Source organism: Diadema setosum, chromosome 17 (genome assembly GCF_964275005.1).
Source record: "Diadema setosum chromosome 17, eeDiaSeto1, whole genome shotgun sequence".
In the NCBI taxonomy this organism is placed as follows: Eukaryota; Metazoa; Echinodermata; class Echinoidea; order Diadematoida; family Diadematidae; genus Diadema; species Diadema setosum.
The window spans coordinates 23,462,893-23,490,556 of NC_092701.1; the positions used below are offsets into that span (position 1 = coordinate 23,462,893).

Here is a 27,664-nt window from a genome sequence, read left to right on the forward strand (position 1 = left end):
CTTTAATAATTTTTTCATTTATTTGTCATAATCATTATCGATATGTAGGAGGATGGAACCGCTCTTGGCCCTAATTGACCATTGAAGGAGTATGGTTTAGATGACAAATGGGACAAAATAGGGGTACCAGTGAATTGTAGTTGAATGCTCACAGACGCCGTTTCGAAAAATGCACAAAATGCCTGATTTGACCCTTATTTGACCTTGAAGTGACCTTGAGAGGTGATAGTGACCTTGAATTGCAGAAATGATATTTAGAATGACATTCTCTAACCCCGTAAAATCTTCCACATGGGATTCACATTAATCAACCTTTTCAATTACTGCAGTTGACCTTTAACCCGGATGGCGGCCATATTGGATTCCACCAATATGGTGGCCCCAAGGGTTTTTAGTCTTGGCGCCCATCAAAAATCGAAAGAGTATATGGTACAAGGGACCTATATATGAGCCAAATTTGGTGCTTTTGGAAGAATCTGAACCAAACAACCCATTTTGAGCCCTTAGGCCCCTACGACGCAGTTACGCGAGTTGTGAAGGCGAGAGAGGTAGTGCATGGGTTGAGGCGCCCACTCTGTGTAAATGAAAATGCGTGTTGATGTGTAGCTACTTAGTCTGCTGAATCGGCTGATGTCTTGTGTCTGCAGGCGTTCGTAATGGCCGAGAAGCTTTTCGTTCAGGACGCTACCCACATAGCTGTGAGGTGAGATTAGCCCAATTATTAACTATTTTTACATTTGCAGTGATTGCCAGAATGCGTGCATGCAGAAAATGTTACTGAAAAGAGAGGAGGTTTTAGTAGTTTTAAATTTGACGACCATCCTATACATGCGTACTCGGCGCTCCAATGGATGCCGCGCGCTGCAAGCCTGCATGCAAGACATGTTAGGCGTCGCATCCACCCGTGCTGTGGAATGTGAGACCCTCGCAGTTTGTGTGATTTCGCGACGTTGATGCCGAATTGTCAATTTATTCGTACACCACTCCCCGTACATTCCGATACATTTATTTCCTGCGAGATTCGAGGCTCGCTACTACATTTGATTATAATGCCATTCGGATTGGCTTCAAACGATCTACTAGAAGTAATATATTTTATGAAAGCTGAGAGAGTGTACGTCAGTGGCGTATCTAGGGAAAACGGCGCCCGGGGCAAGCACGAAAATTGCGCCCCTAATTTCTGAAAAAGTGTTCAACCCCAACCCCATCCCGGTAGGGACTTTAAACAAAGTCCACATGATGCTTTTCAAGCACTTAAAAGGGATCTTTTGAGGGTGATTTAAATGTAATGAATTTTGATAGATTTTGGCGAGCGAGCGCAGCGAGCGAGCCGAAAATTTTTATGTTTCAGCTTACAAACCATGGAAGTCCTGTCATTTTTTGCTTACCAAATCTTACAATTCTAATCAAGATATAGTGACGGCCTTATAGATAACGATTTATACCAAAGAACTGAGGACTTTAAAAAATATTCTAAATTAGTGCGCGCGAGTGAGCTGAAATTTGTATATTATGTCCTCGTCATCATCACGTATTGTTCTTATCTTTTTTATACAAATTTTGACGAGCCATTACAGCGCAGCGAGCGAGCCGAAAATTTTTGTATTTCAGCTTACAAAACATGGAATTCTTGTCATTTTTTTGCTTATTAAATCTCACAATTATAGTGACGACCTTATAGATAACGATTTATACCAAATAAACTGAGGACTTTAAAAAATACTCTAAATTAGTGCGCGCGAGTGAGCTGAAATTTGTATATGTCCTCGTCATCATCATGTATTGTTCTTATCTTTTTTTATACAAATTTTGACGAGCGAGCGCAGCGAGCGAGCCGAAAATTTTTGTATTTCAGCTTACAAAACATGGAATTCTTGTCATTTTTTGCTTATTAAATCTCACAATTATAGTGACGACCTTATAGATAACGATTTATACCAACAAACTGAGGACTTGAAAAAATATTCTAAATTAGTACAAGCGAGTGAGCCGAAATTTTTGTATTTCCGCGTCATCATTACGTTTTGTTATTATCTTGTTTGATTCGGGTTTTTTTTTTTTTTTTGCGCCCCCTCCCCCGTATGTTCGAAACCGTTGGCGTCCTCTCTTGATCCAATCGGCGATCGCTTCAGAACGAAAGAAATTGCAGCCGCTGCTCCGTGAAACATTTTGCCTGCTAAATATAAAATGACATGTGTGAACACAATAGACACTGTCATTTTGTCATCATCACGTTTTGTTCTTACCTTCTTTCTTATATAAATTTTGGCAAGCGAGCGCAGCGAGTGAGCCGAAAATTTTTGTATTTCAGCTCACAGAACATGGAATTTTTGTGTGAACACAATAAACATTGTCATTTTGTCCGCGTCATCATCATGTTTTGTTTTTATCTTGTTTGATTTGGTTTTCTGCCCCCCCCCCCGCACCATTCTCCCTCCCCCCCCCCCTTCCGGGCGAGGTTTTTTTTTTTTTTCTTCTTCTTCTTCTTCTTCGTTTTTTTTTTTTTTTCGTTTTTTTTTTTCTTCTTCTTCTTCGTTTTTTTTCCTTTTTTTTTCTTCTTCTTCTTCGTTTTTTTTTTCGTTTTTTTGCGCCCCCAAGGAGTGGCGCCCGGGGCACGTGCCCCCCTTGCCCCCCCCCTAGATACGCCACTGGTGTACGTAGTTGAATAAGGCTTAGAGAGACATTCAAATTTGTTGGGACTTTAGAGTACGTGCAATGAGAACCGACAGTATTTGCTCTTTATGCCACAGGTTTAGATTTTGCTTCTCTTTCATATTCATCCCAGTGATTCATCTCGACAACACTACTGCCTACCAGTGAGGAAGGTCAGCAGCAAAAATTTCAAAATCAATTTCAAACCAGTGTTGCCAGGTCCCAACAGAGCAAAATCACCAAAAGGCATGTGAAAAATCACGAAAAGCTGTAAAAAATCACAAAATTCAGAAAAAGCATAGGTAATTCTTCAATTTCAAGACAAAATGATGTCAATAACCCTTTTATCAAACACTCTGCGCAAGTCTCGATGCAATATTACGGCGCGCCGTAGTCATACATACAATGCAAAATGTGTACGATGTGTATGGAGGATATAGAGTTATCAGTGTTTGTGTGTGTTGAGCAGGGGCGGCGGAACGTTTTTCAGTTTTTTTTTTTTTTTTTTTTTTTTGGGGGGGGGGGGCTGCACAGCCGGGGGGGGGGTGTATCAAGGTCAACCCCCCCCCCCCTGGATAATGATCTTGTGATCTTGGGAGGGCGGCGGTTACTATGCGAGGAAGCCAAGCGACCGAGCCCGAGCGAGCGGAGGGATGGGGGGGGGGAGGGTGTGGGAGGGAGATGTTCCCCCCTCCCACGGGGAGAACTTTTTGCATTTTGATGTTGTAAATGGTGCAATTTGATGCATCTTTTTGCGTCTTTTATCGACTTGAAACCCCCCGCGTAGACGCACCGGCGTAGCCTGGACAATGATCTTGGGATATTGGGAGGGAGGTGGTTACTATGCGAGGGAGTAAAGCGAGCGAGCGCGAGCGAGCGGAGGGAACGGGGGTGGGGGGTGGGAGGGGGTGTTCCCCCTCCCATGGTGAGAACTTTTTACATTTTTATGTTGTAAATGGTGCAATTTGATGCATGTTTTTCCGTCTTTTATCGGCTTGAAACAGCCCCACTTGTTTATGGTATAGCAGGATATTTTGATGTGGATTATTATTGAACAATTTGCCTACAAAGTGGTAGCATGTAAATAAATTTCTTGTATTAATTTGTTGTTACAATCAATTTCATGAACGTTTTCTGTTAATCAATCGAAGAGAAAAGGCATGCTCACGAGGGTGTATATTTATACAAAAGGGATATTTCTCCTCCCACACGAAGGTGATTTTACATTTTCAGACCTGAAATTCAGCGATCTGGTGCAAACTTTTGGTGCAATACTTGGATTTTTTTCTAGCTCCCAACCCCCACCAAAAAAAAAAAAAAAATGATTTTAATAATTTGGACTTTTTTTTCGAGAAAGTGTTAATAGCAAAATCACGGCATTTAGCTCTTATTCCGCGTGTGCATCATCTATGTGTATGTACAAAGTCTAATGAGGTAGAAGGGGAGGGTGTGGGAGGGGGATGCCCCCTCCCACTCGACGGAGCTTTTGCGTTTTTAAAATCAAGATAAAGCGATCTGAAGCACACTTTTTTGAGAAATTCGGGTAGTGTGATTTTTCCCCTTTCTTTTTTTTTTCACGATCCAAAAGTGTGTGTGTGTGTGGGGGGGGGGGGGGGGGGGCTGCAGCCCCCCAGCCCCCGGTTCCGCGGCCCCTGTTGAGTGACAAAAAGGGGCACATGTGATGTTTCTAACGCTACAGGATAAAAAGGGGAAAACTTTGGGCAAAATACATTTTCTCTTTCAGATAGTGTGATTTTTTTTTTCGTTGGTCTCAAAATCGCCAAAAAGAAATTACCAAAAATCACCAAATTTCAATTAGGTTACCAGCCTAAAATTTTGTCACCAAACAACTTCAAAACTCACCAAATTTTACACGGGTCATCTATATCGACCTTTGACGTGTGTGTATATCCCCGGGTCATGTAGTTGCATAAACAAACTCAGTTTGTGATTGTAAATATTTCTATTCATTGCATTACGATTTCATTCATTTGTTGGTATGTGATATGAGAGTAACAATGACAAAAATGGGTTGCGACATTCATGGGGCAAATATAGAAGATTGTATTGATGCCGTACACATAAATAGCTGTAAACATCGTAAAGCTGGAGCAAGAGCGTATTCAATCTGATCGTGCGCTTTGAAATTCCTGCGAGGTCACGGTAAGCTATCAGGTTTCAAGTACTCAAAGGCCTTATGAAGGGCATTACGTGTGACGGAGATTTATGGCAGCTATCCCATTAGGTCCATTAATTTACTATTTCTGTATATTTCATAGCTTGTCGCTCGTTTTATTAACTCAGAGGAATCTGATGAGCCAGATCCATTTAGTCAATGTTAAAAGGCTCATTGAACAAAATTCTAGTCAAAATTTGTAGAAGTGCTTGTAGAATTTATATGATGTGGTGTTAATATATATATACACACACACAGAAGTAATGAAACAACTTAACGCGGTTGACTGCAGGTTCATCCGTAGAACCTGCAGTCAACCGCGTGAACTTGTTTCATTACTTCTGTCTAAAGCTCTTCCTTTGAGGATATCGAGCACTCTTCATATTAGGATACAATCACCAAGTATATATATATGTGTGTGTGTGTGTGTATTGTATACATACATACTCTCTAAAAAAATCGAGTGAAAGTATTCACTATTGAAGGAGTGAATAAAAAGAGTGAATTTAGAGTGAAAATGTTCATTTTCACTGTAATTCACTCTAATAATTCACTCTTTTGTATTCACTCCTTCAAGACTGAATATTTTCACTCGATATTTTTGTAGAAAGTTTTATATATATATACATACATATATATATGTATATATTACCAGTTGCCATTGAAGTCAACGCTATCATAACAAAAGAAAATGATATGATCTATTGAATCCACACACACTCACACTAAAACACACAAACACAAACACCCATACAAACACAATATTTAACATTATTATCCATACAGAGGATTTTTAGAGCCCAAATACAGTGTTATTTTATCGACGAACATCATAACCTCCGACCCACTTAGAAAGTTTGTTGAACTCGACCAATATTTTTTTGCCAAGGCGACCAATATTTAAAATATTGGACGGCAAGAGGGGGATTCCCCACAATTTTTTATAAACTGCACCGTGATTGGCTGAGATATATACGAGATGACCTGAAATATGAAGTAAAAACGTCTGTGATTGGTCAATCACGAATTAACTAAAATATCGTTTTTTTCTAAAATTCTGTGTTTATACAAACAAATTTCATATATCAATTAGTTGAAATTGTTTTGCATACAATTTTTCAAAATATCACTTTCATACCAGGAAATTAGATTTAGGTTTGATGAAAACAAAGGCGACGATTGATCAGCTCAGCGCTAGTACTGCTAGATAGCCCGCGCGCGATATACAAATACATGTACATGTCTGTTCAGATCTCGGCTGTCTGTAAATCCGTGAGATATCAGTTACGCAATTTGGGCATTATTCGCAAGTATTTAACTCGTTCAGCCACAGAAAAAATAGTTCATGCTCTTATATCATCCCGACTTGACTTTGGTAATGCACTCTTATTTCAGCTACCACAATCTCAACTTTCACGGTTACAAAAATTGCAAAATTCAGCAGCCCGCATTGTTACCCTTACCAGGAGAAATACATTACCCCTGTTTTGTCCTCATTGCATTGGTTACCTGTTGAATCTCGCATTGTATTTAAACTATTACTATTTGTTTTTCATTGCATACATGGATCTGCCCCAGAGTACAATGTTAATTTACTGACATTTTATAATCCTTCCAGATGTTTAAGGTCATCTGATTGTAGATTGCTTGTTGTTCCAAAAACGAAGAAATCATGGGGGATCGGTCGTTTGCACGTGCTGGACCTTACCTGTGGAATCAGTTGCCTCAAGCTATCCGTCACATTTCGAATGTTGACTCCTTTAAAGTTGCCCTTAAGACTCATTTGTTCATGACCATTTTCCAGTAAAATTGTATATTATGATGTATATTTTTTCATCATCATTATTGTGTCATTCATTTTCATGTGCATGTTTGTGTAAGGATTTTTGTATTTCATGACTTACTTCTTCTACTGCGCCTTGAGCACGTTAACTATGTGGAACTGGCGCATTATAAGTACCCTGTATTATTATTATTATTATTATGTAGCCGGCCACCGCCGCTTGCATTTGCGTGCATCTTACGTTATGTGTATACTAAGTACAGTAGGCCATAGGACTACAGTACGAATAATTCGATCTTTCACGATCTACGGAAGATGTGGCATGAATTGTGTCTCAGATCTCGGATACAAGAACATCTAATTCTGGTGTAAATTAGCTAGATCTCGGCCTAACAGTAACATGACTGCTACCATGGATACATAGATCACTGTTTTATCAGGGAATGAAGTAGATTAACTAACACTGAAGAGTGTACCATACCCCATGTCAGGATCAAGTACAGTAGCTAAGTAGGAGACCATACAGCACTCTGAAACAGAAAGGGTAAGTGAAAATATTCTTTGCTAAAATCCTCTGTAGGATAATAATGATAATATTAGATGTCCTATTTTCGATTAATACAAGGAAATATTGGACTCGTCTTCGACTCGTCCAATATTTGTGCATAGCTCGTCCAATATTTCCTTGTATTAATCTCAAGGCCATCCAATATTATATAAATTTTACGAAGCATGCATGGATATTGGTCCCCCTAGGTCTTCGAGCATATATAATAGGTATCTCATGTAGACATAATGGAATAAAGCGTTACGTTCATTTTGTAGGAATTATCATTACAATATATTCAAATTGCACCTTTGCCGCCTACTAATTAAACAGCACAAATATAAACACTGAGAAAATGCTTTATGCTTTATCATCGGATATAATGTGTCTCCCTGTGTGTTTGATGTGTGTGTTCGGCTCAGATTCACTTAGTGTGTTAATGGCAAGTCATTATAATATATTAGTTAATCAAGTATGTTTTCTATATAACTTTGGATACCTGCCTGTCTGCGGGGAATATCAAGATTGATGGAGTGACTAACAATGGTCTAGGGAGGACATTCACGCAAAATGCTTTGTATGGCATCCTTCAATTCCTTCTAGTGATAGCAACAACAGAGCTGCTCAAAGCTGATTTTGTTGTCTTTCTGCTGCCATGGCGGCCACAATCATCACAAGTTGCAACATTGTTTCAATGCCCGTATTTGTTTGCTCACTCGTTTTGTCTGTTTTTGCTTTAATATCTTGAGTGAAGATACCGAAGCTTGTGAAAAGTATATACACTATTAAAACGTCATTAATTCAGACTATGCTAGCAAGTAACAATTTAATGTTCTCTGAATTTGAGTATGTTTCTGGAAAATAATATGTGTGTTTTTAAACTGTTTTTAAGCTACTAAAATCCTCGCATTTGCTTTGCTGTGGACAAATTTGTCAGGAAAAGCATTATTTGCGAAAGCGATTGATGGTCTGCCACCCAGTTCTTACCACCCTTTTCGGCGCCTCTGACCTATAGCAGAAGTTAGATAATGATTATGCTCGAAATCTGTACTTTCCATCTCTGCGCCAGAGCGTTGTTGTGGGTTTCAGCGTCAAATAACGACAACATTATTTAAATTCAATTCAATTCAATTCAATTCATTTATTTTCATTCTTCTTTTTCCCAAGAAAACATAACACAAGATAAATCAGGTATTACATCATAAACAAAAACATTTGCCTTTCCAATAGATACATGGAATCGACAAACATAAGAGCGCATACTGGCAAAAAAAGATGATACAAAGTCATGCTTCAGTTGAAAAAAAAAAAAAGAATGGAGAGGTCCACTAAAAAGCAAGGCTTGTATATTGTGAACCACTCATAAAACTTATGAATTACTTATCTACAAACTCTTGTTACAAATATCATATAAGACAGGACGGGACAAAACAGAAGAAACACAACAATATGACACAACTTGCCAGAATAGATGAAGAGAATGGAAACAAAGAAAGAAAGAAAAGGAGAGAATGAGAGAATGCCGACATACTGAAGAAAGGAAATGGAACAGGGGATGGTAGAGAATGTGATTCAGAGTTGGCGCTGCATGCAGCTGAGCAAGGATTGTGATGGCTACTTCATTACGTAATAATAAATTCAGTGATTGAATGATTGGTGGATGGATGATGAACCCTGAGGTTGACGAAACCTATAGCTAATAATTAAAAAAAAAAAGGATATCAGAGAGGATTTAATAAAAAAAAATCAACTTGCGCTTAAAAGAATACAGAGATGGGGAATTTTTTACTTCACAGCTTAGTAAGTTCCAAAATCTAGGACCGGTGTATATAAATGTATTCTGAGCCAATAAAGTTCTCAGGAGGGGTAAATGAAACTCATTAGATTGTCTAGTGGAATGATTATGAAAAGACTGGTTCCATGGGAACATTGATTTAAAAATACTGGGAAGTGCATTTACATTGTAATTAAACATAAACTGACCAAGTTGAAATGAATACAAATCTTTAATTTTCAAATTCAGTAAATAGTGGCTCTGTATGGGAACGTGGCGGGACGCCACAAATAATACGAAATACAACGTCAGCAAAGAGGTCAATGGAATGTGAAACTTGAGTCTATTAATAATACTAATATTGCATGAAATTATTGCACAAATGTTTGTAATATGCGCGAAAGTTTATCGTCCACTGTGATACCAAGGTATGTGAGATACTCGTCCCAACAAAGTGTAATCAAAACTAATACCTGTGCCTAAAACTTCTACAGAATTACTGAAAAACATATGCTTAGTTTTCTGAAGATTAAATGATAATTTATTAGCTCTTATCCACTGAGTTACTTTCTTCAATTCGGAATTAACGATGCGTACAAAAGTATCTGGTTTTGGTGAGAAAAGAAAACATTTGAATCGTCAGCAAAAAGTATAAATGAGAGTATGTCAGATGATCTGCAAAAGTCATTAATATAAATGATAAAAAGTAAAGGTCCTAATAAACTACCTTGTGGGACGCCACATTTAATGAATTCTAAACTCGAGCTGTTCTCGTTCAGAGATACGTATTGTTTTCGGTTTTGTAGGTAACTCCTGAACCACTCCAAGGCCTTCCCCCGTATGTCATAATGAGACTGTTTATAAAGTAATATTTCATGATTAATTGTATCGAAGGCCTTGGAGAAGTCCAGGAAGATACCAAAAAGATGAGACTGATTATCAATAGTATGCGCAGCATGGTCAATAAACTCTAAAAGAGCATGAATGGTGCTATGTTTCTGACGAAACCCAAATTGAGAATTTGTAAAAACATTAAGAAAATTAAAAAAAATTAATTGTTCTTGCAAATATCAATTTTTTCAAATAATTCAGATAAAGATGCAAGCAAAGAAATAGGTCTATAATTACTGATATCAGAAGCATCTCCTTTTTTTATTAAGGGAAAACCGTAGCTATTTTCATAAAATTAGGAAAAACATCACTTGATATGGATTTATTAAAATTATATGAAAGTGGGACAGCAATTGAAGATATAATTCCCTTTAAAATGAAATTACTAATATCGCCATAACCGGCACTTTGCTTATTATTCATTGCAGTTACAATATCTATTATTTGATATTTTGTTGTTGGAACGAAAAAAAAAAATAGAACTGGAATTAGATTGACCTAAGAATTTAGAAAAATGTATATTTGAATGCGGTATTTTTTCTGCCAAATTCTCTCCAATCATTGAAAAATAAGAGTTGAAAATATTGGCTATATCATTGGGATCTTCAAAAACTTTATTACCATGTCTTATGTTTGTAATATCTATTTTTTTTTCTTGATATATTCATAGCCTGCTTCAAAACCTTCCATGAATTTTTTAATATCATATTTATATTTTCCTAACTGAATCATATATTTTCTCTTTTCTAACCGTATGATCTTCGTTAAAACATCTTTATACGAAGTATAAGTAGTTTTTTTTTTTTCATTTTGAATTGATAATATAACCTATTTTTCCTATTTATTAAACGAAGAAGAGATTTTGTAATCCATGGTAATTTTGGGGAAGTTTTTTAATCAACTGACTTTTCTTTTAATCTAGGAATATATTCATCTAAATATCTATTGATTTTTTCCCAGAAAAATTCTCAAACGATACATTTATATCATCATTATCATAAACACTAGACCAGTCAGCCCTATCTAAGTTAGCACAAAGGCTAGCCAAATTTTCTGGTGTAGCTCTACGTCTGGATGAAGAAGAATGAAACTTATTAACACAATGTTTAAAGTCAAAGCATGCTATAATTGGAAAATGATCAGTAATATCAGATAAAATTATAGAAGAATTAAAAATTTGCACAAAATTAACAAAAAAATTTTACCAAGGAGGGTAGCGGGATGATTTGTAACACTAGTTGGCTTCGAAATTAATGGCAAAAAAGAGGCTGACAAAAACATTTCCAGAAATTCTTGAGATGTATTATCATCATTCTTAATCAAATAAATTAAAAATCACCCATTATAAAAATACTTTTAATAAGAAAAGGGCTTTTTAATAAGTTTGTTATACAATCCAAAAAATCCTTCGGACTTGAACTTGGGGGTCTATAAACAATACCAATTATAATATTTTTACTTTGTGGAACAAAAATTTCCACAAACAGGTACTCGAGAATATACAATCATTCATAATATTCAATTCATCACAAACACTAAATTCAAATCTTTGAGATAAATAAAACGCAACCCCACCACCCGTCCTGTTCACACTGTTAACAATAAAATCATAGCCATTTAATGCATATGGCAAATTATCATGATAACCATATGTTTCAGTTAAACCTATTACTGAAATTTGATGTTTATTTTGATTACCTAATAATATCTGTAATTCATTATAGAGGTATCTGTAATTCATTATAGAGGTATACACAGGCTAAGTTGCTCTTCGCACGGACGCGCAGATACACACCCATAAAACCCTAATCACTGTATGTGTGCACGTACACAAACACACACGAGAACAACCCAGGGAGCAGGGAGAAGCCACCCCTGGCGCCTTGGGAAATAGAAATGCATACATTAGAAAACGCACACACACCAACATAACCATGGATATATGTATACTCAACGGATATGATGTCTTGAAGAAGTGTCACATGCCAAGTGCTGGCGGCTGAGTCCCAATGACCGTTAGTCATCAGGTCTTCTATAGGTCTTCATAGGTGCATTTTTCCAAGAAATTTCAAATACTAGTGTAGTAAAAGTAACTCGATTTACTAAGTACTAATTCAAGATGTGATAAATGGCTATTCAGAGGTGTTAATCATTTTTCACTAGCTTACAATCCCTTGCACAGCAAGGTAATTACAAGAAGGTACAGGAATATCTTAATCTAATTGTTTGAACAAGCACCCAATCAACTGAGGAAGTGAGGATGGTAAGTTGTTTCATATCTCACTCAGACTCAAAAACCTCAACTTCGATGTATAAGAAAATAGTTCCTGTACCTGTACTAAATTAATTTTGTCTGAAATTCAAAGATCCAACATTACATAAACCCAGCTCACTTGAAAAACAAGGCCTTACATTGAGCTTTGCATAATGTTGAACTATATCTGTACATTTACAAAGATAATGCAGAAATCAATTAATCAAAGCAAATCAAAATCAATCATATAAATGCTGGGTCAATTGGAAATATCCAAACTCTGTTATTTATGTATAATATGAGATTGAAATTGCATTCAATGGTTTATTGAGCTCTGGAATATCAAGTGTCTAAACATAAAGCAATAACATTGCCTACTTGCGCACTCTCTACTATTTCCCTCAACTACTTTTAAAGGTAATCCGATTACACAGGAGGGCCAAAAAGACTATGTTGCTAGCAAAGGCGTGGCCTAATCTGAATCTACTATCTACACATACATACAGTATTCCACAAACAACATTAGTGTAGCTGCAGCATGAAAAGTAAGGATATGTAAAGTTTAGATATGAAGAAAAATAATATTGACATCAAATACCACAGCACAAAGTACAGCAGTAAAATTTAAAGAATTACAGATATTGTCTGGATATTCATATAAAGAATTATTCTAAATGCAATTAATTAAAATATTTCATGTCAAAAACCATATTCTATTATTTTTGATGAAAAGATGCAAATCATTTATGTTAAATATTTGACCAAATTTTTAACCTAATTTTTCAGTCAAGTTTTAGGGCTATGCATTCCATGGAAATCGTTCCCCTAAACGTCAGTGTTAACAGCTGAAAGAACTAACCAGTGGGAATGCAATGGTCTCATTATAATTAATCTTCTAAAGGAAATTGACACAGTTGATCATGATACAAACAGAGCAAATAACAGCACATCCACTAATGCCACTTGTGGTACTCTGCATATCATGCTCTTTTCATCAGTGTGGAAGCCATTTATAATAATAAACTGAGTCTTTCCTAAAAAAAAAAAAAAAATCCCCAAAACATTTCAGAGTGGGTTCATTAAAATACCTTATTTCAAAATTTTCAAGTTCCTTTAACCCTAAAAGGGCCGGGGGGAGGGGGGAATCCGCCCCCCTCAACGTTTCACGCTATAATTCTGTAACGCGAGAAGGCCTCGTCGTGAGGCTTCTTGACTTTCTTCGTTCAAGTCTCGCGCAACTTTTGAGACTAAATTTGCAACGTCCGCACATACCTTTGCGAAGCCACGCCCATTTTTGTATCGGAATGTTGCCCCAAAACGGGCAAAATTTTGTGATTTTGTGTACATTTCCTATGGAAAACAGTGCTCTGTCATGAAAGTCATAAAAACCTGATTATTTTTACAATTAATCACTTTCATTGATTAATTTTGTGCTAATTATGGTAGAAAAGTGGTCAGTGACAATTTCCAATGAAAAAACAGAAAAAACAAAAGTTGAAAAACAAAGAAATACATAAGAAATTCTGAAAACAATAAAATACATAAGAATTGAAATGAGTTTTGGAAGTTTTTGTGACGTACAATTGTTGAATATGCTAAAACAGATTTACAGATCAAAAATTAGACTCTCAATGCTTTTAATTAGGGTAAAATATCACCTTGAGCTTAATTTGCATAATTAATTAATTAAAATTAGAAATTGATTGTTTCAAAAAATCTTATGACACAATCTTGTAGATTATGACGCGGGTCTCACGCATGCAAAATTTCATCGCAATCGCACCTCCGATGGCCGAGATCTCGGGGGGGGGGGGGGGGGGGGGGGGGCGGCGGAATCCACCCCCCCCCACCGGTCTGAGCATAGCCAAAAAAGCCCGGCCCCTTTAGGGTTAAATGATATGCCAAGTACAGTGTATTCTTGTGAACTAGTATCAGTGACACTAATATTAGTTCACATGCAAATGACACTTGCTATCCATTTCAAAGATCCAAGAGAAACTCAAATAAATCTAAAATAAGATAGATAGATCAAAGTTATCAAACTGGTTAAACGTAGGTAAGCTCATGGTAAATTCTTAATATACTGTAATTTAATGTATGCCAGAATATATCAATGCCTCAATTTCTAACATAACAACATAACAGATTGCCGTATCAACTACATCCTGCATAACAAGGCAAGTGCCAAATTGTGTCTTGCCCATTCGCGTACAAGAAATCAATATTTTTCTAGCTCCCAGAAGTTCATTGAACTATGACTTTTGACCTTGTGGTGACCTTCAACTCCCTAAGGGGCATTTACCATCCAAGTTTGATGGTCACAAATGGACAAAGGGATCAAAAGTTATGAGCCATAATCGAAACGCGCCATAAAAACTTAATGGGCCCTGAAAATTTGACCCCTTTCTGTGACCTTTGACCTTGTGATGACCTTTAATTCCCCAAGGGACATCTACCGTCCAAGTTTGGTCACAAATGGACATTGGGATCAAAAGTTATGAGCCACAATCGAAACGTGCCCTAAAAACTGAACATTGGGCCCTAAAAATTTGTTGACCCCTTTCTGTGACCTTTGACCTTGTGATGACCTTTAATTCCCCAAGGGACATCTACCGTCCAAGTTTGGTCACAAACGGACAAAGGGATAAAAAGTTATGAGCCATAATCAAAACGCGCCAAAAAAAACTTAACATTGGGCCCTAAAAGTTTGACCCCTGTCTGTGACCTTTAAGCTTTAATATATGACCTCAAATGACCTTTGACCTTACCATGCCACCCCTGATGGAAACATAATATGCAGATCCCCCAAGTGCATCTACAACCCAAGTTTGGTTTAAAAGGGAGCGATGGTTGCAAATCCAGTTATCTATCATAGGGGAGTCTTGCAGGTAAACTTTAACATTGACCTGAAATAACCTTTGACCTTACCATGTGAGCTCCAACGGCACCATAACATGAATGTATTCCAAGTGCATCCATCACCCAAGTCTGATTGCCATTGTAGCAACATGTGCTGAGTTACGTGTGATAAGAGCGTCTTGGAAGTAAACTTCAACGTATGACCTCAAATGACTTTTGACCTTATCCTGTGACCTCCAACGGCACCATAACATGAAGGTACCCCCAATACATCTATGACCCAAGTTAGGTTGTAGTCCGAGCAACTTATGTGAAGTTATTTGTCAAAAGAGAGTCTTGCAGGTAAACTTTAACATAGAAATGAGAGTCTTGCACATGACTCTTTAATATATGACCTCAAATGACCTTTGACATCATCACATGACCTCCGACAACACCATAACATGAAGATACCCCTAGTGCTTCTATCACTCAAGTGTGGCTGCCATTGCTGTAACAGTTGCCAAGTTATGCATCATAAGAGAGTCTTGCAGGTAAACTTCAACATTTGTGACGGACGACGGACGGACGACGGACGGACGCCATTTGGATCCCTTAGTCTCGCCTTCACCTCCGGTGGGCGAGACAAAATCAACACAATGATGGACTCCTGCAAATATTTCAGAACTTCTTTACATTAACCATAGTCTTTCATGTAGCAGTCATAATTATTATGTTAAGTAGAAAGCTAAAAATGTGTTTTTCTGTTGGAAAGTTTACATCAGTTCCCAAACCAGATTTCTTTTGAACTATAAGTCAGTAATACATTGTTAATTTAAGTACCAATGTCAATTAGGGTGTATTCTTGTGAACTAGTATTAGTGACACTAATATTAGTTCACAAGCAAATGACACTTGCTATCCATTTCAAAGATCCAAGAGAAACTGAAATAAATCTAAAATAAGATAGATTGATCAAAGTTATCAAACTCGTTAAACGTAGGTAAGCTTATGGTAAATTCGTAATATACTGTAATGTAATGTAACATTCACCAGAATATATCAATGCCTCAAATTTGAACATAAGATCATAACAGATTGCTGTATCTACAACCTGCATAAAAAAAGCAACAACACAATGGTGGACTGCTGCAAATACTTAAGAATTTCTATACCATTGACCAAAGTCTTTCATGTAGCAGTCATTTTATCTATTATGTTAAGTAGAAAGCTATAAAAAGTGTTTATCTGTTAGAAAAATTACATCATTTCCTCAACTAGATTACTTTGTGTAAGTCAGTAATACATTGCTTTTTTTAGTACTGCAATTTCGTTTGGTCAAATAGTTGTAAATCCTTTCTTGCCCAATTGCAAAGCTCATGTATTTTAGAATAAGTCGGTTTGTATCATAGTGAATGTAAATTGCGAATTTCCAATTGAATGACTCGTAGACACTTAACAAAGCTAAACAGATTTCAGGTTCATTGGTCAAAACTTGTAGCACATACCAATATATAGAGCAATTAACACTCTTTACCTGTGTTATCTCTGTGATAAATTCCATGATTTTTTGTTCTTGTTTTTACCGTAAGAAAAAAAATCCTATATAACCAAAAATGACCTACAGTAAAAGAACCCTCACTTACCGAGGAGATATATATTTTTTTTCTTTGTATGAAATTATTTAAAGTCCACAACTGCATCAATTAAATCGTTAACGTATGAATGGGGATTCTGCTCAGATGAACCAACCAGAAAACATAATCTTGCAGGTTACACTGCACAATTCATACGCCAAATGAAATGTTCTGTTAACTATAATCCACCCCTTTTCTCACAGGATGGTTCATTTGTTGCCCTTCTTCCAATTTTTTACTTTATTTTGTTTGTTAAGTACATGATTCCAGTGTATTGATACAGAAATACTTCCATACACACAGTCTCAACTAGGTTTTAATATCAATGAAACTGTACCATTGATATTTTTCACTCGTTCATTTTTGTGTATGGACTTCTTAAAATAAATGCATATACTTTACACCATATTTGTCTGCCAATAAATGCTGAATGTCTTTTGAATGTACCAAAAGCATCCCTTTGGAATAAAAGACGATTCTTTCCATGAACGGAGAATAAATAATTAAAAAATAATATAAAAACAATAATAATGACAATTTAACGAGATTCTGCAGATGTTCATGTGACCTTTGTAACCATTGCACTTGCCATTGCACAGGTAGTGGAGTTTGAGATTTTTATTTGTCAACAAGTTCTTACTACAGTTCAATTCTGTGTGTGTCCTGATTCCTGTTGAACATGCTAAACATATAAACACTGACCTTCTCCGCCACATTTTTGCAGCCTTTAACAGAGAATTGCTGTGAGTCGTTGGACACAGTGAATTGCAGCAATGACAAAACCTCTTCCTCAGCCTCTTCACTCACTTCTCTTCCGCGACGACGGAACTCTTCCTGAATGCACTGGCGGACGTGAACCTTCTCAAGGGGCAGGAAAGGCACAAAATGACTGACAAGGTGTGAGCTCACGATCTTTGCTAAGTACAGACCAGTACCTGCAACAAACACACCAAACAATAGTTCACTTTATGTGAAGGTTAATCTTTTTGTCTTCCACGGAATGGATCAGCACAGGAAGGCCGTTTATTATGAAGAGAAATCAAACTTCATTCTTCTCCTTTTTTTTTTTTGCTTTTGAGTCTTTTTTTTTTGGGGGGGGAACAGTCATTTTCCCAGCTTAAAGTAAGTCTATAGCTGAAACAGAACTTCTATTTGTACATGCTCACCAACCAAGCTATTTTAATATATAATGTTGTAACCAATTTCAAATGTCACTCACCAAGAGTGAACAGATGCTTGGACAAAGATATTATTCTTTGCATGACTCATCACAGCTTGGTGACTGAGGAAAATGAGAAAACAGTTAAATTATTGTAAGAAAAGAAGAAGAAGAAAAAAACTCACCTGCTTGTTGTATAACTTCATTGGTGATCACTTTCTCCAACTCTGGCAGCTGGATGGACCATCTGTTCCGCCCCTCTTCGTACTTATCAATCGTGTACTTTGTAATTGCATTTGCTGCCAAATTGCTGGTGGGATGGGGCAACAAAATGTAAGAATCATTACAGTATGAATTACAAGTGTATCATCTTCACACGAGCTTTTTCATCAAAATTAGCATGATGGCAGTCAGGCTGATGTGAATAGGTCTTCATATCACAAATTCAGAAACCAGATGTGATCTTGTCATTAGGATGAGAAGGGTCGTACGCATTGATATCATATGACATGATATAATGATATGACAAGGCTTCATACTTACCCATTTTTTCTACTGGTCCAACCTGTCTGTTGGACCAGTACTTGGTACTCAGTCATTCCATTTGTTACTGGTCCAAATTCCTGAAAATGTTACTGGTCTGACAGTGATTTTTACTGGTCAGGGCTCATCAGACAAGTGCCAGCGTGCAGCACTGGATATGATCATATGATATGATGATTTGATGATATTATGATCTTTGAGAAGATAATGTGATGATATAATATACACTGTGTTATGACGACATGATAATAATTATGATGTGATGTGATATTACTGTAAAAGCTGTTATATTCGTGTACCGATATTTTCACAAATGACGATATCACAGAAATTTTTGCAAGATGTTATTTTTGCGATTAGACACTGAGGCTATGATATCATAATTGTGCTATTGCACATATGTTTATTTTGCAAATTTAATGCAATCAAGATCAGGTGGGAATGTTTCAATGTGTTGTAAAATTAGTGGCATCAACAGTGATTCACAAAATTTTTGAAAATCAAACCATTGTGAAAATAACAGCTTTTACAATACATGACCTGATTAGCCGCTCATGTTTTATAAGGCTCCAATATTTTAAATCCGACAATCCATTCAAAAGTTATAAACATTTCAAGTTAATAGGGCACCCATTTCGATTTCAGGAAAGAGCTCACACAGTTTTCTCTGATTCTTTTGTGTTTCAATATCTATATAAGTATTTCATTGGGTTCCTCCTTCCTCAAAACACATATTCAGACATCAAGCATGTGCACTGATACCCTCTTGCCAAGTTATGAGAAAATGTAGGAAAAGGTGGCCTTTTTGGGCACCATCATGGATTGCCATAGTTGCGCAATGAGGATTCAGTAGAACTCTTGATGTGTAATTCTGGACATATTCCTTGACCTATTCTGGACTTATAGCTTGCTCACCTTCTCAAAATGAAAATTGCACGGCGGTAGTCCACACCATCCACGCTATCGTAATAGTCCATGAAGGGTTTGAGGCTGTCGAGCAGGCCTGGCGGCATGTTATCCACCTCATCAAAGACGAAGATATGATGGGGACATGATGACATCTTCTTTCGTATCAGCTGGACAAGTTCTGCCTGTTGTTGGATATACAATAAATTTTTGCAAATAACAGACTCCCTCTGTGTACACAATTTCACCATGCATGACCACAGAGGTGTTACACAAAGAATTGCAGTAGATGTTAAATGTAGATACCCACTTAGACGAACTATGATATACTGTGTGTCTTCAATGGTATTCTAACTTCCTAGTGAAAATGAAAATTTTGGAGACTTTTTCAGGCAGCTATAGTAGACAAAATAAAATAAGTGACAAAAGAATTTGCAAATTTTGATAACAGTTTGAAGTAGATTCTGATAAAACTAAATTGCACGAAACAGAGAAACCAGTGGTATGCCAAAATTTTAAGTGAATCTTACTTTTAAGGATCAACTTAAATTCTTTGTAAAATACCTCCCTCCCCGCAAATCACAACACCCTACAAGTGACTAAACTTGCATACATCTTACTATTCAAAAATTCCTCTCCATGAAAGTCAGCATTGTTTATATAGTATGGGTTAGTCATAAAGTCTTGAAAACGCTTCAAATCTTTTAAATGAATATCCCATGATGTTTGACTCCATTTTTTTTTTTTTTTTTTTTGGGGGGGGGGGGGGGGGGCAGCATTAATACCCAGCCCCCAGTATGCACTAAAAAGCCATTGCATCTCATATTTCCAGTGTGAACCAAAGTTCAGTTTACATGCAGTGTTTCACTAAGAATCAATAGAACATGGTAACAAGTCATCTCAACAGTTGCACTTCAAATCATAATTGTTCCTTTGCCAAGCGGCTATTTGTTTGTGTGTCTATAGAAAAAGATAACAAATGATCAACTGATCAAGTTTGTCTAAATCACAGACTAGTACAATTTTAATCAGAATGCTTATAGTCAGAGGGCTCAGAAGTTTTACAAAATCAGCTTTCAAATTTTTCACATCACTGAAGTTGGGCAACTAACATTTATCATTACTCGCATACAAAGGCAAGCACTTTGGGATAAAATTGACATTGAGAAGGAGTCGTTTTATGCTGATATTCTGTGATAGAACAGGTTGAGAAAATAATGGAATCTCATGGGAGGAGAACCATGTGGTGATCTTTACAGGCCACACATTCCATATCAAGTAATAATTGCAATCACTGATGATAGACACAGCTACCACACAGAGTTTGCAAACATGGCAAGCATGCGTTCACTGAGCAAAATAAGGTTAGCCATGCATCAAGTACCGGTAGTCGCAAAGTAGCAAGAAATCATGTACTTATAGCAAGCATTCGCACACTTCATAAAAGACGGTTACTCATGCATGAAATGAATTTGTCATGCATCCGTTAATTGCTGATGCATGGCTACCCATGCATCCAGTAGGTTTGCCATGTGATTTCAAAAGAAAAAATGGACATTTAGCAAAGATTTGTACACAGTCCTTTGAAACAGACGTCTTTTTATGATACAGTGGGAATAGTGTGCATGAGATAACTATGGCATCTGAAATTAAATCCACTCCACTTTGCCTAACTGACAAACACTTCCATAGTTACCGTATGCACAAAATTCTCGGTATCGCCAATGCGCAGAAAATTTCTGCGCATGCTGAAGAGCTCTGTCACAGATGCACTGTGGGATTCCTCGGTGCCCTTGTCGCTTCTGGTTGTCTCACGCAAGTCACAGTTCCCATACGATTCAATGGAGTTATTTGTCTGCTTTTCCGTTAATACCGGTACCCCTTTTTTTTTCTTGGCTATAATTCAGCTTAAAAGAGTTGAAAGTTTCTAAGTTTACTGATTTGCAGTCACTAGAGTCATGGTTCACTACTGCAAGGCTTCAATGTGCTGGTCACATGATGGAAAGCGAAGAAATCTTCAACAAAAAATACCTCTGGATAAAGACAGAGCGTGATCTGAGTGCATGCTCTGCGCATGGCACCTATGTATTGGCGATACCAAGAATTCCTACTGGTGCACTCAGACCCATGTAACGTTTCTAAGCTGTCACCTGATACTTGGTTAGGAGCGACTTGTGAGGGAAGTCTTTTGTTGCCATCTTCACAGTGACGAAGCGACTCTCCAGCCCCTTGGGGTAGATGCTCTCCACGAGGAGGCGAGTGATGTGGTTCTTGCCCGTGCCCGCTGGACCATGAAGAGATAGGACCAGTGGCTTCTCGGGGTTTGCAGTCTGGATGTGGCCACGGACGGCTCCAAGAAGAATCATTTTGGCGAGATGCTGACCAAAGAGATATCTGTCAAGGCTTCTCTCCAGTTCTAAATGACCAGCAATGGACGGCAAGAGCAACAGAGGGGTAAAATATTACCATTTTACCAAGCAATCAATAAGCTATGAAGTCCCTAGAAAAAGTACATAGCGATCATAATTACTATGATCATGATTATTGATCACAGTATATTTCCATCCCTTCTCTTCCAACACCATGGATCGTGTCATACATAAAACACTTAGGCTATTCTCAAGTACATGGGCTTTCCTCGCATCATACACGGTCTGTACATAATCTTCTTTTTTTCAGTAGACGTCAGATGCCACAAATGTTGAAAAATAAGTGCAAAAGGCAACCGTAAGAACAGATGATCAATTCTCTGACCTTTTCATGAGAGAATCATTATTAGGCCTTTAATAGTGAGACACAGACAACATTGTCTTCATCCATTAGTGAACAGACCTCATGCTACAGTTACTGATACACTACAGCAGGCCTGCAATTATGTATCAGCCCACCATTCCAACGACCATGTTGCACATAAATGTTACATGTCTCATTAACATAACACATTCATTGGCCACTAGTATCAGCCAATCAGAGTCCAGTATTCATCACATCCATTCTATCAACTCATATGAATGAAGAGAGTCACAACTGCTTTGGTTCTGACTTGATCAGTTTCTGTCCTCTACTACGAACATGCCTCAATATATCAGAGCCAGATCTACAAGCCCACTGATTTCAAAATATAGAACGAATAAATGAAATGATCAACTCCTTTACATATTGCTTAATACGTACGTGCCATATTTGGGTTATAACTCTGTGTGTTAAAGCAGCACTCCTGAATGCGGCATGCAGGATTCCATGGATTCAAAATTTCCTTTATCCGCAGAAGAATCTGGAGATCAACAGGGGGTAGGCCTACTGTCACTAGAAACAGTAGTGTCAAGAACCAAGTGCAGATGACCCGCAGTCCCATGGCTAGGAATAGTTAGAACAGTCTACTTATCCTGTGATCTGTCAGTCACAGTACCTGAAAAAAAAAAAAGATGGTGGGTGATATGAAACCAGTTTGTAATTCAGTAGGCAATTTTATCATTCATGTAAAATGTATTTGAAGACTGAAAGGTTTGCTTACCTTCTCAAGAATCTTTCTAAAATGTCTCTGTAATGATATGCATTCAATCTATTCTGGATTACTGGCATTTTGTGGCCTACTAAACTGTCCTGGGATCACTTCTTTTCTCTCAGACAAAATCTTGTTACAGCCTATTTGAATGAATCAGAAAAGCATTGCAAACCATCAAATTTTGGCTTGATTTTTTTTTTTTTTTTTTTGAATGAGACAAATGCCCCAATATACACTTTTTTTCCTATTTTCAAATGCAATTTTGTTCAATGACACGGAGACGATACAAACAATTAAACACTGGCTCACAATTGCTTGATTGCAATCATTATATTATTATACATATGGATATCATAGGAAAGAGAAAAAACATATCTAAAAAAAATGAAATTACAGAGACAAAATATCACATTATGATCTAACCCGAGTGATGTGATGTTATAATTCAGTCCGTTATAAAACACTCAATATACCACAATAACAAATTGACATATGAAAACCTGACGAATATGCCCTGTGTCAGAGTGATCAACATGCAGTTGATAACCACAACTACAAGAGGGTTTTGCAAGTAACAGAGCAGTCCGGAAATATAGTCAATAAACACCACATCTAGGGATTGTAGGTATATTAGAAAGCCTAACTTTATTTTGAGGAATGTTCAGTTATACTCTTGAAAAGGATGATTGAGAGATATCAACAACATTAACAACAAGGTCTTATTATCCAGGGTAGCTGGGATAGCCTATAGCTCTTCTGCATTGTTAAGTGTTAATTCTAGTTATTGCCACTTTTCTACCATGGAGGGCCCTGCATGACCCTGCTGAGATTGACGACAGGATATTACGAACTTGATATTCAAGCGAAGTAAGGGTATATATTTCTAGATCTACCCTAAAACTGGATGAAGAAACTCAGTCAATCACTAATCAACCAATTCAACTTAGCCGTCTTAGGTACACCAATAATTCCAGTCGATGTCCTGACCTTGGTTTACCGTTACCGCTACTGCGCTAGTGTTGACGTTGTATGAAAACTGTCAGTTCAACTTCCAAATCGACGAAACAAGTGCCAGCCGTGGAGTTGTTGCTCAATCCTCGCTTCCTGAGCCCTTGCGCGGCAGATTTGGGTGAAATCACCGGCCGGAAAGTCACGTTCCATGTGCGCAGGAGCACGGGGAATCCCCGCGCCCCGAGACCGCCGGAATTCCCCGCGACCTGCCTGTGGTGGGCTGTGTAGCTGTAGGTAGCTGTACCTGACGCTGCTGAAACGGACTGCTGTGGCTGTATGCATGGTAGCACAGAAAATGAAGCGACTGGGACTACATAAATGGACCGGTTACTGCTGTGGATGAGGCGTATGCAGCGTTGTTTAAAAACCACCGTTTGCAACGTTAGACTGATTGAAAGGCGCAAATAAGCAAGAAAAACAACAAGAAGTTAGTCCTGCTCTGGGGTCTAGTCTCGGTGAATGCCTCTCTGCTTTCTGAAACTTTCAGTATTCTCCACGGGTACGGGTCGTCACTTTCTCATGGAGAGGGGCAGTGACACTCGTCTTTGACTGACTCACAATCCTTTTTTAGACTATGATATAGTAGTAGGTCACGACACGATACAGTAGGAAATACAAGGGCCAAACTGAATGAGATTTTACGGATAGCAATTACTGTCTTGTTGAAAGGATATACATACATTATAACATAGGCGCCGGAAGTGGGGGGGGGGGGGGGGGGGCAGGGGGGGGGGGGCGGCCGCCCCCCCCCCCCATCCAAAAAGTGGGGGGGGGGGCAAAACGCATTTTTGCCCCCCAAAAAGCCCCCCCCAAAAAAAAAAATAAAAAATAAAAAATAAATAAATAAATAAATAAATAAATAAACAAATGAATAAAAATAGATAAAATAAGATAGATATGTATATAAATGAATAAACGCGAAAAAATATAACTACAAACGGCAGTTTTTGGACTGTAAAATGTCAAAATTTCCAAACTCGCTCGCTCCGCTCGCTCGCATTCAATCGCTATGCCATTCTCCTAATGTTCCTGCCAGTAATTGCCAGCAGTTGCGCCTGGGCCGCACCCCCCCCCCTTAATTTCCAAAGCTAAACTTGTATATAGCTACAAACGGCAGTTTGGGGACTGTAAAATGTCAAAATTAATCGTCAAATTTATTCGTTATACCATTTTCCTAACGTTGCAGCAAGTAATTGCCAGATGTTGAGCCCGGTGCGCCTCCCCCTTAACTTCCAAAGCGAAAAACATAGCTACAACGGCAGTTTTTGGACTGTAGAATGTCAAAATTTTCAAGCTCGCTCGCTTCGCTTGCTCGCATTGAATCATTATGCCATTCTCCTAATGTTGCAGCCAGTAATTGCCAGCAGTTGCGCCCGATGCGCCCCCATTAATTTCCAAAGCGAAAGATATAGCTACAAACGCCAGTTTTGGGACTGTAGAATGTCAAAATTTTCAAGCTCGCTCGCTTCGCTCGCTCGCATTGAATGGTTATGCCATTCTCCTAATGTTGCTGCCAGTAATTGCCAGCAGTTGCGCCCGATGCGCCCCCATTAATTTCCAAAGCGAAAGATATAGCTACAAACGCCAGTTTTGGGACTGTAGAATGTCACAATTTTCAAGCTCGCTCGCTTCGCTCGCTCGCATTGAATGGTTATGCCATTCTCCTAATGTTGCCGCCAGTAATTACCAGCAGTTGCGCCCGATGCCCCCCCCCTTAATTTCCAAAGCTAAAAAAATATATATATATATATAGCTACAAACGGCAGTTTGGGGACTGTAAAATGTCGAAATTTTCAAGCTCTCTCGCTCCGCTCGTTCGCATTTTATTGTTATGCAATTCTCCTGATGTTGCTGACAGTATATAATTTGTCGTTTCACACCGTCATTCCATAATCCATGTAAGGAAAACTTGCAATGTTGCTCAATGACTGCGTTGTTGAATGTATCACATTCCGTAATGTATTGTAGTCCCATAAATATTGCGCACGCACACACGCACATGCATACACACCGTCAAAATTACTTTTTCCACAAGGTGCCCACCCCCAATGTTTCGACCCACCGTACGCCACTTTACACACACATAATATATATACACACACACACACACACACACACACACACACACACACACACACACACATATATGTATATATATATATATATATATATATATATATGTATATATATATAGATGTGTGTGTGTGTGTGTGTATGTGTGTGTACGTGTATATTGTGTAACATATGTATGGTCTATCGTGAGCCCCTCCAATATTTGCCCCCCCCCCCCCAATCCAAAACTGCTTCCGGCGCGCCTGCATTATAATCATTATGGAGTGATTATGGAGTGTTCGAGACCGTACCTAGCTGCCTCATGAAAGCATCCCAGGCCTCACCAGCTGATCACGACTCACATAAATTATTACCGGTATTTATTTATTTTTATTTATTTATTATTGTTATTATTATTTTGTGTGTGTGTGAATTGGACTCCGTAAGGTGGTAAACGTATGCTGCAAAACGCAACAAGTGCATGTTTTACGTAAATTTGAAGTTCAAGTTCCTTCACAGTTTCCAATATGTTATAAATATAATATCACATGAAAATAACTGCTTTATATGTTACATTTATAACAAAAACTAAAGAAAATCATACAATGTAATCACACTTGGTTTTGATATGACAGCTACTAGTAATCGGTGTATGGAAAAACTTCAATACCGTCATTAATTAAGACTGCTTTGACCACTGCAAATTGTAATCTTGTTGAGGATCAGAATAAACCAGAATTGCGTTAAATGTTAACTTTCTTGATGGAGCAACTCTTTTTGTGTGTGTGCGAAATGTTTATGACTCCATATCAAAAGTTAATTGCCATATAAATATACACATTTCAAAACGTGGCAGACGCGCCCTCTATGATTTTCAAAATCCTAAGATTTTACATTACAAATATCAGCTAGTAATCGTTAGGCTAATCCTTATTATAGGCCTACTTAGATTCACAGAATGTTCTATGCAGGTATAGGCCTACACGACCCTTGTCCAATAAAATGCTCTCCTGACATGAACTAGATACTGTAATCATTAATCATTCATAATTATTTGTAATTATTAATCATTAACAATCATCAATGATTATAAATAATCATGAAAAGTTTTAATCATTAATCATTGATTATTCAATTTGTTTTTCTCATGCTATCAAAAAAGATTAGGCTCATACAATTCCCCTCCATATTCCTATATCTTACAATATCTACCGTGCTTGCAGATCTATGAGCAAATAGAATTGTGGAATTTCAACTTCATTTTACTTCATTTTAGGTACTTCATAATCGCTCAAAAAAAAAAAAGAAGTATATAAATAAAAATGAATCCTCCTGTATTGATCTACAATAATAATCTATAATAGCGAAATCTTTTCAACCCCATTGCTAAATTGTTGTATACCTAACAAACGCCTCTGCCAAGTTATTATTTTTTTTTAGCCGTAACTAATAGTCTCTGCATACATTTTCTTCATTCTTATAATTTTGACACAGTACCCCCATGCCAGTAATGGAGACTCTTAAAAGTTCTGTTGTTTTCAAGCTCTTATATCCACTCTGGAACTAAATGCAAGAAATGAAATTCAATTAGAATTTGATAGATCTTAATTATTATACAGAGAATTACATCCCCTTGTTTCTTAACCACCCAAGAAGTCCTTACATTTTACTTATATCTCGCTATAATTCATCTTTTCCTTATAATTCTAACACCCATAGTTAAACTGAAATTCGCATTTTTGCGCTCAATTTCCAGCGAAAGGTATCCTTCAAGAACTTCTGTCCACACACATATAGCCATACTCCGCACACGCAGACACACACACATACACACATACCGCCACTATATAATATCTGCTAAGCAGACGTTAAACTTTAATATCTGCTAGACCACGGTCGAAAGCTTCACAACACTGCCGGTTTCATGCGACATCTT

The 27,664-nt window shown here is 37.6% G+C and overlaps 1 protein-coding gene and 1 long non-coding RNA gene across 2 annotated transcripts; one reads left to right on the plus strand and one right to left on the minus strand.

The window, feature by feature from the left end:
- The first annotated feature begins 348 nt into the window (after positions 1-348).
- On the plus strand, positions 349-19,338 carry LOC140241024 (uncharacterized). Its single transcript, XR_011902058.1, has 3 exons — positions 349-703; positions 17,277-17,449; positions 19,161-19,338. It is a non-coding gene; the product is annotated as an uncharacterized lncRNA (long non-coding RNA).
- On the minus strand, positions 17,192-22,515 carry LOC140241023 (torsin-1A-like). Its single transcript, XM_072320794.1, has 5 exons — positions 22,335-22,515; positions 21,311-21,576; positions 19,170-19,345; positions 17,897-18,021; positions 17,192-17,487 (listed from the first exon to the last, which is right to left on the minus strand). The coding sequence occupies exons 1-5, from the start codon at positions 22,513-22,515 to the stop codon at positions 17,192-17,194; spliced, it is 1,044 nt and encodes a 347-aa protein (XP_072176895.1).
- Positions 22,516-27,664: the final 5,149 nt, after the last annotated feature.

What these genes read in the sequence shown, in the direction of transcription:
- LOC140241023 (XM_072320794.1), bottom strand. Translation starts at nt 22,515, where the DNA reads ATGGGACTGCGGGTCATCTGCACTTGGTTCTTGACACTACTGTTTCTA. An exon ending in TTATAACCCAAATATGGCAC is followed by an intron (nt 21,577 to 22,334) that starts GTACGTATTAAG and finishes CTGGTCATTTAG; the next exon opens with AACTGGAGAGAAGCCTTGAC. An exon ending in GCAATTTTCATTTTGAGAAG is followed by an intron (nt 18,022 to 19,169) that starts GTGAGCAAGCTA and finishes CCATCCCACCAG; the next exon opens with CAATTTGGCAGCAAATGCAA.